The following is a 13,494-nucleotide window of genomic DNA, read 5'->3' on the forward strand; positions in this document are numbered from 1 at the left end:
GACCACTGGTTGAAAACCACTGTTCTAGTGCATTTGCAAAATAAGTTGCTTCTAAGGGTAGTACCTTCTTCAGTTATTGTGTGTATGTTCCATCTAATGTAACACACATTCTTCTACATATGTAAGTGGTTCATCTCTATGGATTTGCTTTCACTGACCTGTGTCTCTATATGTGAATCATTTAATTCATTGAAAGAGCTTTTAGATAAAAAAAAAATACTATTCATATTGAAAAGTACATTAATGCACATGCTCTGTGTCTACCAGACATGGACCACCTCAATAAAATTCTGGACGAGCTGGAGGATGAGGAGTTCAAGAAGTTCCAGAGGTTCCTGCGAGAGCCTGCTAACCTTGACGGCCAGGACCCGATTGGAAGAGCCCTCCTGCAGAACAAAGACAGGATGGACACGGCCGATGTGATTATACAGACGTACCCCGATAACGTAGATAAGATCATGGCGAATGTCCTGGGCAAGGTTGGCAGGAAAGATCTACAGAAGGTGTTTCTAATTAAAGGTACAGTTGGTGAAGAGAGGGTACATGTAGATGCAATCGGTTTAGCATTAACTTGTAAAACATAATATGTTTACAAAACAGATTGCATTCCTATAATCCATCTCCCTGGGGTCTAGCACAAGGGTTCCCAAACTTTTCAGGCCACGACCCCCCAAAATAATCATATTTGAACTGGGGACACCCCACACCCTGACAAGCACTTGGAATTGTAGACATTACATTTAGTTTGACTCGGTTCCACAGATAAACATTGTGAAAATAGCCGAACTACAAGCTCACACTGCGAGGCGTTGTGAGCTTGTAGATCGGCTATTCTCACAATGTTTGCCTCTGTCTTACGTAATATTTGACAATTTGGCCAATTTGGTATTAGATTGGCATTAAATTGTAACTTCAGAAATGTGCAGATACCCTGTATACACTTATACTGGTTTGTTTACAGTTGAGTGAGGAAACAATGGACATACCGATACAATATCGGTAACAAGACACTCCAATCTACTTGCCTACTCTTAATGAAGTGATCAAATATCATGACACAATCAATAAAGGGTGCAAACTGCAGATGAACACAACTTAATTTACAGTAGACAAAGGACTAATTGCACTAGTCCTTTGTGTAACTGCATTTCACAATCAGTATCACTCTTCTGAAGTGTTCTGTTGACAATAACAAAGCGTATTTGCCAGAATAAGACAGAGGTCACATGTGCCTGTCTGGCTGTCCTAATCCACTACATGCATTAGTTGAAAAAGGGCATAATGTCATTGTAAGTTTTGGATCTAAAGAACTGGGCAACTTTAGCATAATTGAACACATTTAATTGATTACAAAATGGACATAAAGAACCAGGGATTAATGTGAATGGGCCTTTGGGTTGTATTGGTGGGAGAAATAGGCCCAACAGAAAATGGGCAGGGCCACGAGCCATAGAAACATATTCTCTGCTTAAATGTGTTAAAGAAGCTAGTATGCCTGTACTGTTTTTTTGCATTTTAAATTAATTTGAACATTGTTTTTCTTCTGGCAGCAACATCCAAAGGCGCGGCTGCATCTGGTCCAGGTGAGAGCTGTCACTCAACAGTAATAGTAATAGAGACAATTAACTTAGATTTACACATACGCAGTAGTGTTGCTTACTATCAAATCCCATTCATAGAAGTCTGCATTTTAGACTCCTTTGTATTTTGATGACTGTGACCAGGGTAATTCCTATAGAAAACAGACTTATTTACATGTCCTGAGGTGTATTGATACATCTCAAATTAAATTAATAAGATAACGTTCTAATCGTCAATATATTATTACATTGGGAGTCTTATTATGTATTTTAATGATTATGAAACTGTAGGAACCAGCAATTACAGTAGGCTACTTTATATATTTGTTCAAATTCCATGAATCTTGAGATAGGTCTATACAAACAGTTGTTAATATTCCAGTAACTGATGTTTAAATGAACTTGTTTAAATGTGTTTTGTCCACAGAGGTTGACTTTGTCAATAAACACAAGCGTGCCCTGATTCAGAGAGTGACCGCGGTGGAACCCATCCTGGATCTACTGGCTGATGAGGGGGTCTTGAAGAGTGAGGACTACGGCAAGCTCAGGGCTGAACGCGCCAGTCAGGGAAAGATGAGGGAACTCTTTGTACTCCTGGATAGCCGTGGGGCTAAAGCCAAACGTGTTTTCTACCAAGGTCTTGAGGAAAATGAGTCATGTCTTATCGAGGATCTGAATGAGGGCTAGGATATAGGGCTAGGAAATATATCGATATCATATCGTTATTGTGAATTGAGATTAGATCAGGGGTGGGCAACTTTGATGATGGAGAGGGCCACTATATTTCCACACTCACTCCAGAGGGCCTCATTGCATACTGTCGGGCAGACACCTCTTATCTCTAAAGAAAAAAGAAAATGTATATTATAGTCACAGTATGATATTATGAATATCTGAGGTATTTGTATTGTATATTGTACTCGGGCCATGATGCCTTAGTGTCATTCTCATCGATCCTCTTTACATTTACAAGAGCTCCACACTTTCATTCCAATGTTTTCCTAATTCCAACTAATAGCAATTTATTTTGCTATTTTTACCCAGGATTTTCATAAACTGCCATTTATGTTTTCATTGTGTTGATACTGTAAGTTTACATGCATTTGAGGTGATCTTGGTGAAATTGTGAAATTGTCTTAATTCTTGTCGTCTTTAATAAAATTCTTCCAGTTTTAATCTTTGAATATACTGTATATTATTCAATAGCTGATGTCAGATGAAGGTGCACTTTGGAAAAATGGGGGGAACATGTTTGGGTAATGTACCACTTTTTATGGGTCAATCTTTGTACAGTATGGGTAAATATGTTTTCATGGGTAAATGTCCCTTTTTTTCAGATCCTACATTTTGTCAGGAAATATAGGCATTCCTGTACAGCATGTCATTGTTTTAAGCCTGAGAATTAGTCAGTTTGTAGGTGGCCGTTTTCTTTCCTACTCTTCGGATAAGTTAGTACTTTTCACCATCAGCCCTGAGGCTCCATAACCGTAAGGGTAAAATGGCTGGACTCATTTGTTATGTATTATATTTACTTTTGGAACTTACTCCTCTGGGGTGCATAGACTGTCTACAAATGTCCTCCATTTCACTCGATCTCTATTTTTGGAACACAGTTCTTATAGACCCCTTAACAGACGACGTCATACTGGCTGCGTGCATGTCATATTTTGGACTACCCCCAAACGGGGTCATCCCATATGTTGATCCCTATGTTCCCAATGTGTTCAAATGCAGCCTACTAATTTAACTCTCGGATAAACAGTCATGTTTACACTCTCAGAGTTAAATGAACACAATGCTGTGAGCACACACTTTGGCAAAACACATTGGCCCTCATTTTCAATGGAGCGTAACAAACTGCGTATTTTGGCCTTAAATCTGGCCGTAGGCCAACGTTCAAGTGGCATTTATGAAGCGATCCTATACAGCCAATCCTAGCGTACATTTGGTCGGTAGACTCGGAGCTTTGATAAATCTGACGGCTGTCATTTAAATAACACGGCCTTAAATATTCTCGAAACACCCTGATTTTACGACATCAGAATCAGAACCAGAATACGACCAAACAAAGCATAGAAAGCCAATAAGAAAGCGTTTCCCCCGCTCGCCTCGCCTCGCTACCTGTCAAGTCACACACATGCACACGCACACGCACACGCACACTCTCTCGCACACACACACACACACACACACACACACACACACACACTTGCAAGCCCAACTGCGTAACGGTACAGTCTTTGTCAAGTAGGCTAATAGCCTACATGAATGACAGATTAGGATACCAATCACATCGCCATGAATGGAATGCAGTGCGCCTTCGAGTTATTGGAAACAACAGGTTACTCTGAAATCAGGTTCCTTTGGTTTTCTTCTGTTGAGACATTGCATTTTTGACAATGTTGTCAAACCGGCTAGCTGCCTCACCAATCCACTCCTCCCTGTAACCCCTTTTGCCTAAAGCGGTCTCTGTTCATCAGAGTCCTTTCTCATCAGAGCTACAAATCTGTCTGATATGGTTAAGTAATGAAACAGGAAGACTCTTTTTGAGAGGTGTAGGGTGGTAAGATGTCATTAGTTTCTACCAGGGCTAGTAGTAGGGGTAGTAAATATATATATATATATATTTTTATAGCGAACATTTTTTTTAACTCTGTTACAACTTATGGGGGTCCTTGGAACTAAATACTTTGAGATGGGGCCAAATGCGTGTCATTTTCGAGAATCACTGATATTATAGCAACTAACATCTTTTCAAAAAACTGTTAGGATTTAGAAGACATTTGTAGAATCCCAAGAAGCAAAAAGGTTCGCTTTAAAAAATAAGCATATTCAAAGACCCACGATTTCCCCCCAAAATTGCAGATCTACAAGCTCATAGCGCGGCACCGGGGTACTCGGTGCCGCGCTATGAACTTGTAGATCTGCTATTTTGAATAGCTGTACGTTCTACTCTACTGAACATAAAAAAGCGTCACATTTACAACAATACAACATGAAAACAACATGCAGTTTTACACTTAATGCAGTGGCTCTATGAGGTTAGGTCCAACTATCACATTGGGCAGGAAATAATAAGACAATAAATGCCCTTTTATTTTTGTTCATATCCAAGACTTGGGATTGAACCCTAACCTCCCAATCTCAGGGCGGACACACACCACAAGGCCACTGAACTGGATAGGCCTATATACTGTACGTTTTATATTTGAGGAACATAAAAGGTGTTTTGTGTGTGTGTGTGTGTGTGTGTGTGTGTGTGTGTGTGTGTGTGTGTGTGTGTGTGTGTGTGTGTGTGTGTGTGTGTGTGTGTGTGTGTGTGTGTGTGTGTGTGTGTGTGTGTGTGTGTGTGTGTTTGTATTACTATACTTATGAGGACCAAACGTCCCCACAAGAATAGTAGAATATGAGAAAAAGATGTTGTGAGGACCATTGTCTTGGTCCTCACAAGAGAAATTGTTATTTTATTGGTGAAAAAATGTTTACTATTAGAAAATAGATTCAGGTTGGGGTTAAGTTTAGGATTTAGACCTTTATAGGTTAGGTTTAGGGGGATGGGGTTAGATTTTCCCCTATTTTATACTTAGTTGTGCGGCGATGTCAATAGCCGATCTACAAGCTCCCAACGTGTGGCAGCGCGACATGTTGGGAGCTTGTAGATCTGCTATTTTTCGGCTTTAGACTTGCGGTTAAAAATGCCCCCAAAAAATCATAAATCAATCATAAAATCGGCTTCCTAAAATGTTGATGTCCTGTGTGTGTGTGTGTGTGTGTGTGTGTGTGTGTGTGTGTGTGTGTGTGTGTGTGCGCGCGCGCGCATGCGTGTGAACGTGGGCCGACAATGGAATGGTGATGATGCAAGGAGTAGAGGTTGCGAAGGTGAAGGAGTCGAAATACCTGGGGTCGACTATTCAAAGTAATTGGAAGTGTGGAAGAGGTGAAGTCGAGGAGAGTGCAGGCAGGGTGAACGGATGTAGGAACGTGTCAGGAGTGATTTAGTGACTGAAGGATACCAGCAGGAGTGAGAGGGAAGATGTATAAGACGGTAGTGAGACCAGCCATGCTGTACGGCTTAGAAACCAAACGGTGGCACTGATGAAAAGACAGGAGGCGGAGCTGGAGGTGGCAGAATTGAGGATGCTACGATTCTCATTAGGAGTGACAAGGAAGGACATGATCAGAAATGACCAGTGGTGGAAAAAGTACTCAAATGTTGTAGGCCTACTTAAGTAAAAGTATCAATACTGCAATGTAGAAAAGATTCCATTACAAGTAAAAGTCCGGAATTCCAAATTTACTTTGAGTAAATTACAAAAGTATTGGCATAAAAATGTACTTAAAGTACCAAAAGTAAAAGTAGGCCTACTCATTATGCAGAATGTCCCATTTCACAAGTTTTCAAAAAAATACATTTTTTGAAAATAGCAGATCTACAAGTTCACAATGCGTCGCGATGCGACGCATTGTGAACTTGTAGATCTACTATTTTCAAATGGCGGAAATGTAAATAGGGCTGAAGTGGTTAATGTATGTTTTGTAGTAATAATCAACTCAAGTTTTCAAATAATTGTAGTGGAGTAAAAGTACAATATTTGCCTCTGAGATGTAGTGGAGTAGAATTAAAAGTACTGAAAATTGGAAATACTCCAATAAAGTAAAAAATACCTCAAAACTGTACTTAAGTACAGTACTTGAGTAAATACAGTACGCTTAGTTACTTTACACCACTATAAATGACAGAAATACATTAGAGGATCAGCTAATGCAGCTTAAAGGTTTGGGGATGAAGCAAGAGAGGCGAGTGAGGTTGAGATGGTTTGGACATGTGCAGAGGAGAGATGAGGGGTACATTGGGAGAAGGATGCCGAAGATCATGGAGCTGCCAGGGGAGTGGAGAAGAGGAAGGCCAAAGAGGACGTTTATGGATGCGGTGACGCCGGTGAGAGAGGACATGCAGGTGGCAGGAGTCACGTGGAAGATTCAGAGAACAGAAGCAGATGGAAACAAATGATCTGCTGTGGCGACCCGCTGATGGGAATGAGCTAAAGAAGATATTTAATCATTATCCTTCTTGAAAAACGCAATATGGTACACTTCTGCACACCCTTAAAACTATAATGTAAATGACCACAAGGTGGCACTATAGGACAAAGAAAAACTGCAGCATTCTGACATTAGCCTTCCTATTCTGGGGCAAACATTCGCAGATCTACTAGATTGACAGCATTTGTTTTCTGTTTTGTTATTCCTGTTCCTGGAATAAAGTTTGAAGACTAAGGTGTGTGTGTGTGTGTGTGTGTGTGTGTGTGTGTGTGTGTGTGTGTGTGTGTGTGTGTGTGTGTGTGTGTGTGTGTGTGTGTGTGTGTGTGTGTGTGTGTGTGTGTGTGTGTGTGTGTGTCTGATTGATTTATCTCTCTGTCTCTGTAAGACAGGGTGATACAATCTGTGTGAACCGACACTCTGGTATGGAAGGTATGGTCTGTGTGAGCGTCATTAAATTGCATCCTTCCTAACTTTCTTTCACAATAAAACTGATCAAATGGTGAGTGAATTAATCTAAACAACCAGTATATTTCCAGTGCCTGTGCCGGTGTTATTTTGGCACGGGTGTCAGGGGCAGACATTGTCCAAAACATTCATTCATTCATGTGTAAATGGTTATTGTGACAAAATTTACCAGAGGAACATTTTATCAAAAATAACTTTTGTTTAATTGAAAGAGTTATACTGTATGCAAACCAGCTCTCTTTGACAGACCTGGGCCTCATGGCAAAAACAATACATAATACTAAAATGTATACATTAAGAGGACAACTACATGGAGAACATGACAAGACCAGTAACATGTAACCATAGAACAAACTTCTTCAGAACAACAACTATTAAATATAGTACTTTTACTCCACTACAATTATTTGAAAACTGTAGTTACTAGTTACTTTGTAGATTTTTAGTATTATTACAAAACATACATTAACAAATTCAGCACTATATACATTTCGGCCATTTGAAAATAGCCGATCTACAAGATCACAATGCGTTGCGTCGCGACGCATTGTGATACTGTAGATCTGCTTTTTTCTAAATATTTGTATACGCTTGAAATGGGACATTCTACATAATAAGTACTTTTACTTTTGGTACTTTAAGTACATTTTGATGCCAATACCTTTAAACTTGTACTCAAGTACATTGTGAATTCCGGACTTTTACTTGTAAGAGAGTATTTCTACATTGCACGCGTTGTGAGCTTGTCGAGCGGCTATTTCCTGCTAAAGTTTTCCCTACAATACGGATGCTGGTCTGACTGTACCATGTGCTGTTTACATTTCTGACTAATAAAGTATTCAATCAATCAAAAGCGTTAAAAAAGATGCTCTCTCTGAAAACCTAAGCTGAAAGACACAACAAAACCAAATGTTATTTTCAATGACAGCTGGAATGTCCCTGGAAATGAGTGTGTGTGTATCCAGGTGATAACACTGGAGTCTCAGGTGAACAGACGTGCATATATTGAACATAATCACTTCCAGGCCTTGATGTGAGTATCCAAGAGTTGTTGTTTTCCTCAGTTTTAATTCCAGTGCGAGCATTAAGCACACTCTCTGTCTGAGAACAACACGAGGGTGACGCATACAGAGTATAATCTGTCATATCCTTATCATCCGGACAGATTTGACTACTGGTCACAAGTTATGTGTACAGACAGAGGCCTTGACTGGACGCTGTTACCGGGAGGTAGAGTGGAGTCTGCAGGTTTCTATAGCAGTTGCATACAGAGGGATCCCAAGGAAAGTGCACTGTTTCCATGTCTTTCTAAATAAAGTACTTCAATCAATCAATCAATCAATCAATCAATCAATCAATCAATCCATCGTGACTGTTGTTTACCTGGATTCAGTGGATTCAGTCCTGGAGACTGGATTGTTATGAAGTTCCTAATTATGAATTTCTCCAGGGCAACAGGTACACTATCCGTCACAACAAGATGAACAACTGAACTCCCTTTTGGTCCCTCTCGCTCCAACAGAGTAGGAGTGTAATTTGGACTGGTCTGCTGGAAAACTGTCCTTTCCTCTGGCACACGTACACACCTACAGTCAGAGGTTACATGTACTCTGTTACAAGTAAGTACGGAATTAAAAATGTACTTGAGTAAAAGTACAAAAGTATTAGTATCAAAATATAATTAAAGTACCAAAAGTAAAAGTACTAAAATGTTTGAAACTAGCAGATCTACAAGCACACAACGCGACGCGTCGTGAGCTTGTTGTAGATCGGCTATTTTCAAATAGCCTATATAAAATCGAGCTAAAGTGGTTAATGTATGTTTTATAATATAATAATTTATACATAAAACGAAAGTTTTCAAATGTAGTGGAGTAAAAGTACACTATCTGTCTCTGAGATGTAGTGGAGTAAAAGTAAAAGTACTGAAAATTTGAAATAAATTGAGTAATTGTACTTAGTAAATGTCACTTCCACGACTGCATACAGTATATGTTCCTGTCCACATTCACTGAACCCCTGTACAGTACATTCTGGTGCTGATGGAGGCCTCCTCAGTGTGTCCGTTATGTGTCACATACAGTAGCAGTCTGTGCCCTGTGCTTCACACAATGCACTGAAACTTGTCTGCCTCCTCATGCAGCAACATGTGGAATGGTTATGTAGTTATCCTCAGACACAACATCTTGTCAAATGTTTGTTCTGAATATGAACTTTAATGTCCAGGGCTGCAATGGGCAATTCAAATTATCGTTTTAATATATGTATTAATATTATTAAATTATATATATATATATATATTGATTTCCATTTTCAAATATAGTGAATACAGCAGATCTACAAATTGCCATATTATAGTAAATAAAATAAATAAATAATAATAATAAATGCATGAATAAATAAATAAATGTGAAACTAATAACATTTTAACCAATAAAAACTAAAGCAAACCAATTACAAAAACGAACTAATGTGAAATACAAAAATGGTTTTGATTGATACATTATTAGCAGTTTGCAGAAACAATGAAAGTACAGTTCAATACAAGGTCAGCTATAAGAGGATTTAAAACCCAATACATTTCTGAAAAGAAAAAAATAATGTCTTGAAAAGTTTTGAAAGATTTTGGAAAAGAAAAGGAAAGGAAAATATTTTGGGAAAAACATATATATAATATATATAATAAGTAAAAAACAAAACGGGATTTACCCACGACCCATAAAAAAACGGCCCCGCGACCCAAAATGGGGTTGCGACCCTATGTTTGGGAAACAGTGAGAAGCCACACCGTCACCGTCATGGCTTCAGGTTTCACTGCAGACTTTACGCGTCTCTCCCAGGCAGCAGGTTGAACTGCCCAGGTGAGTTTCACTGCCACAGAGCTCACATCAGTTCATCATCCCTAACAACGTAGGCCTACATGTCTACTACAATGATCAGATCATCTCTATAAACTACACCTGCTGACTGATGTGCGGAAGAAGGAACATTATTATAGGCGGAGAATAAACTCATGAACACTCGACTGGTAAGACCCTTTCATTGTGATCTGATCTGATTGTCTTGCTGTTTGGAGAAGATGCGCCTCGTTTGTTATTATGACTAGCCCGATATCGGCTATGTAGTTTAAATGAATAAAACCTCCGGTGGTGATGACAATTCCTCTAAACATACTGTACAGGATATTTGAAACCAGTATGGCTATAGCCATAACTATATTTCGATCGCCAGCATTAAAACCAGAATCTAGTTAAACTGTGAAATCTTTCCATGCAAAATGCTAAAGACTCACAAAATGCTTTTAAATGCACCTGTAGGCTACACCTGTTGCCATGTATGAATGAGTGGACCTGGTAGGGCTGCTGAATTACATCAAACCTTGATGTAATTTAGAGGATTGAAAGTAGGTGGTTTTGCGGGGGTCTGTGGTAGATCAGTGGTTCTCAAAGTGGGGTACGGGGACCCCTAGGGGTCCTTGAGGGGGTTCCAGGGGGTCCCCAGCAAAATGAGTGTAATGGCATCAAAATCAGTCAAAAACACTTTAACCCTAATGTTTATCGGCTATTTGAAAATAGCCAATCTACAATCTCACAATGTGTCTCAACCTGTGATGCATGTAGATCTGCTATTTTAAAACACACTTTTAAACATATTTATGCTTTTGAAAGGACTCTGACATAAGGTGAAATATTTGAACATGCTAGAAAATTTACATTTAAAGCCTAATATTTCATCATTTGCTACAAATTGCTACACAACCTGTGCCAGTCATTATGGCATAACAATAAATCAAATGGTAAATGTAGGCCTGATAATGATATACTGTGCATGTTCAAAAATCATGTATACTTTACATTTGCCATTTTCAAGAGCATACATTTAGTCTTTACTTTTTTCTCTTTACCCTAACCGGCTATTTTAGATGATGTTTTCAGTGAAAGTGGTTAAGTGTGTCTCTGGGTTTTATATTGAACCAATGAAAAATATTAGCAAGAACTTGTGACTAAATAATAACTACATTGGATCCATTGGAACACAGGTTATTTTTTTCCTGAAAAGTAACAGTTTTGAACATACAAGGTTTTCACCTGACAGCCCATGTTGTAGGCATAGTACATGCGTGGCGTGCTTATGTGTGAACTTGTGGCCCTTCAAAACGTGGGGTAGCTACAATGCAGCGAGCCACCATATGGTGTGCTATCAGATCAAGCAGTTCCTGAATCAGTGGCAGAGAGGAACCTTCTCCATGTCACAGTGGCTGAGACTTAAGGTGGTTACACACCGGCGAATATACGCAAAATTCAGACTTGTTCCGAATAATTAAAATACGCTTTTTCGCTCCATGTAAGCTTGCATTGACTTTATATAGTTTTAAAAAAAAACGTATTATTCGCATGAAAAAAATCGCCCCGGTGTGAATGGACCTTTATGGCTCTTTTTTACTATTTTTCACGACAACGCGAACCTAGAGCAAACCTTCCTTAACCTGTGAAGTTGTTATGGTTCTTTTTTTTAACGTTTCCATTGTACCCAGAACCACCCCTGATGGTGGATCGGTCGTACGTCGTCATCAAAAAATCTCATGAAATAAGCGAAAATAAGATGCAGTACGTTGTGAGATTGTAGATTCTATTTTTGCTATTTTTTAAGATTTCGGGAATTTCTAAGTTCTGGGTTCCCAGAACGTGGGGTAATACGACCTCCTGAGCAGGGCCCAAATGTGAAACCTTATGTGAAACCCAGCCGTAGCGTATGTATGTCAACAAATCCAGAATCTTTATGTGAAACCCAGCCATAGCACAAGGGTTCTCAAACATTTCAGGCCGCAACCCCCCAAAATAATCATATTTGAACTGGGGACCCCCCCTACCCTGACAAGCACTTGAAATTGTAGGAGTTGAGGCATTACATTTAGTTTGTCTCGGTTCCACAGATAAATATAAGCTTCCACAGATAAATATAAGCTCACAACGCCTCGCATTTTGCAAGGCGTTGTGGGCATGTAGATCGGCTATTTTCAATTATTTTGGCTCTTTCTTTGGTAATGTTTGACATTTTTTTAATTCATTTTTTGTTGCTTTTTATGCCTTTTTGTTATTGATAGGACAGTAGGCTGACAGGAAATGGAGAGAGAGAGATGGGGAGTGACACGCAGCAAAGGCGGTCAGGATCGGGACTCGAACCCGCAATGCACTGTCAGGCTACATTGTAGCCTAGGTGCCCGGACCTGACCATTTTTTATAGTATAGTTTGTTGGTTACTTTTCTGACGTAGTAATGGTCTTATTTTTTTTAGAGGTATTAAAAAGGCCTTGAAAGTCCTTCAATTGTCTCTTTAGAAATGTGCAGATATCCTGTATACTGTACACTTATACTGTACGTTGGTTTGTTCACTGTTGAGTGAGAAAACAATGTTGCACATTAAGCTAATCATCTGGGGACCCCACCAAAATAAAAAAAAACCTGGGTCCCAGTTTGGGAACAAATCCAGAACCCATGAAAAATGCTTACTTCAATCTAAAATACAATTTCCAAGACTTTTCTAGTTCTTCATCAATAGCCGATCTACAAGCTCACAGCGTGTTGCACTACGACGTGAGCTTGTACAGTAGATCAGCTATTTTTGAGTGGTGCCGAAGGCAACCACTCCTATATCTGGCTTTGTCCGTGTGTCCGTATGTATGTATGTATGTCCGTGTGTCCATCAAGCTAACATTGGTCAAGCATCACGTGACACGTGACAATATGTTGAAAGGGTGTGCTTTGATTGGCTAGCGAGACGCATGACGAAATAGAAGACTATAAATAGGTGTGTCACTTCGAAACATTGTTTACATGTTTCGAAGTGACATCAGTGCCATCAGCCAAGCTAACATTGGACATCTTAGCTTGGCTGATTGAACATGTTAGCCAAGCTATCATGTAATAATCCTTAGATGTTCTAATCTAAGAATCAGAACATTTCTAGAAAACTATGGTTAAAGATAGGGTAAGTGATTTGATAGAGATAGGGTAAGTGATTTGGTTAAAATAGCACGGGTCTGCTGGCGGAGACTTGTGCTCCGAGAAGCACATTTTCTAGTCTGTTTTCTATGTCTGTCCACAAACATTGATGACAACATCAATACGGGGGTCAATACGGGGCTCATCAAAGGCACCACTCACTTCACACAGGGTGTGATGTTTGAATATCCAAAGTATAAAATAGATGGGCTGATTTTGCAAGGGACCCCTTTAAATTCAATTCAATTATATTTTTAAGTGTCAAATCACAAGTTGTCTCAAGACACTTTACATGTAGAGCAGAGACCCGACATTGTCCCTAAGCAAGCAATTTTTGCGACAATGGCAACAAAAAACTCCCCCTTAACTGGAAGAAACGTCAGGCAGAGGCAGACCCAGGCTCT

The 13,494-nt window shown here is 39.4% G+C and overlaps 1 protein-coding gene across 1 annotated transcript; it reads left to right on the forward strand.

The window, feature by feature from the left end:
• Window positions 1-269: 269 nt before the first annotated feature.
• Window positions 270-2,267, forward strand: LOC311043252 (apoptosis-associated speck-like protein containing a CARD; the record flags this gene model as incomplete). Its single annotated transcript, XM_084054428.1, has 3 exons — window positions 270-519; window positions 1,551-1,583; window positions 2,008-2,267. The coding sequence occupies 3 exons, from the start codon at window positions 270-272 to the stop codon at window positions 2,265-2,267; spliced, it is 543 nt and encodes a 180-aa protein (XP_083910554.1).
• Between the last annotated feature and the right edge of the window lie 11,227 nt (window positions 2,268-13,494).

This window comes from Gymnoscopelus microlampas, assembly GCF_963454915.1.
Source record: "Gymnoscopelus microlampas genome assembly, chromosome: 4".
NCBI classification, from domain to species: domain Eukaryota; kingdom Metazoa; phylum Chordata; class Actinopteri; order Myctophiformes; family Myctophidae; genus Gymnoscopelus; species Gymnoscopelus microlampas.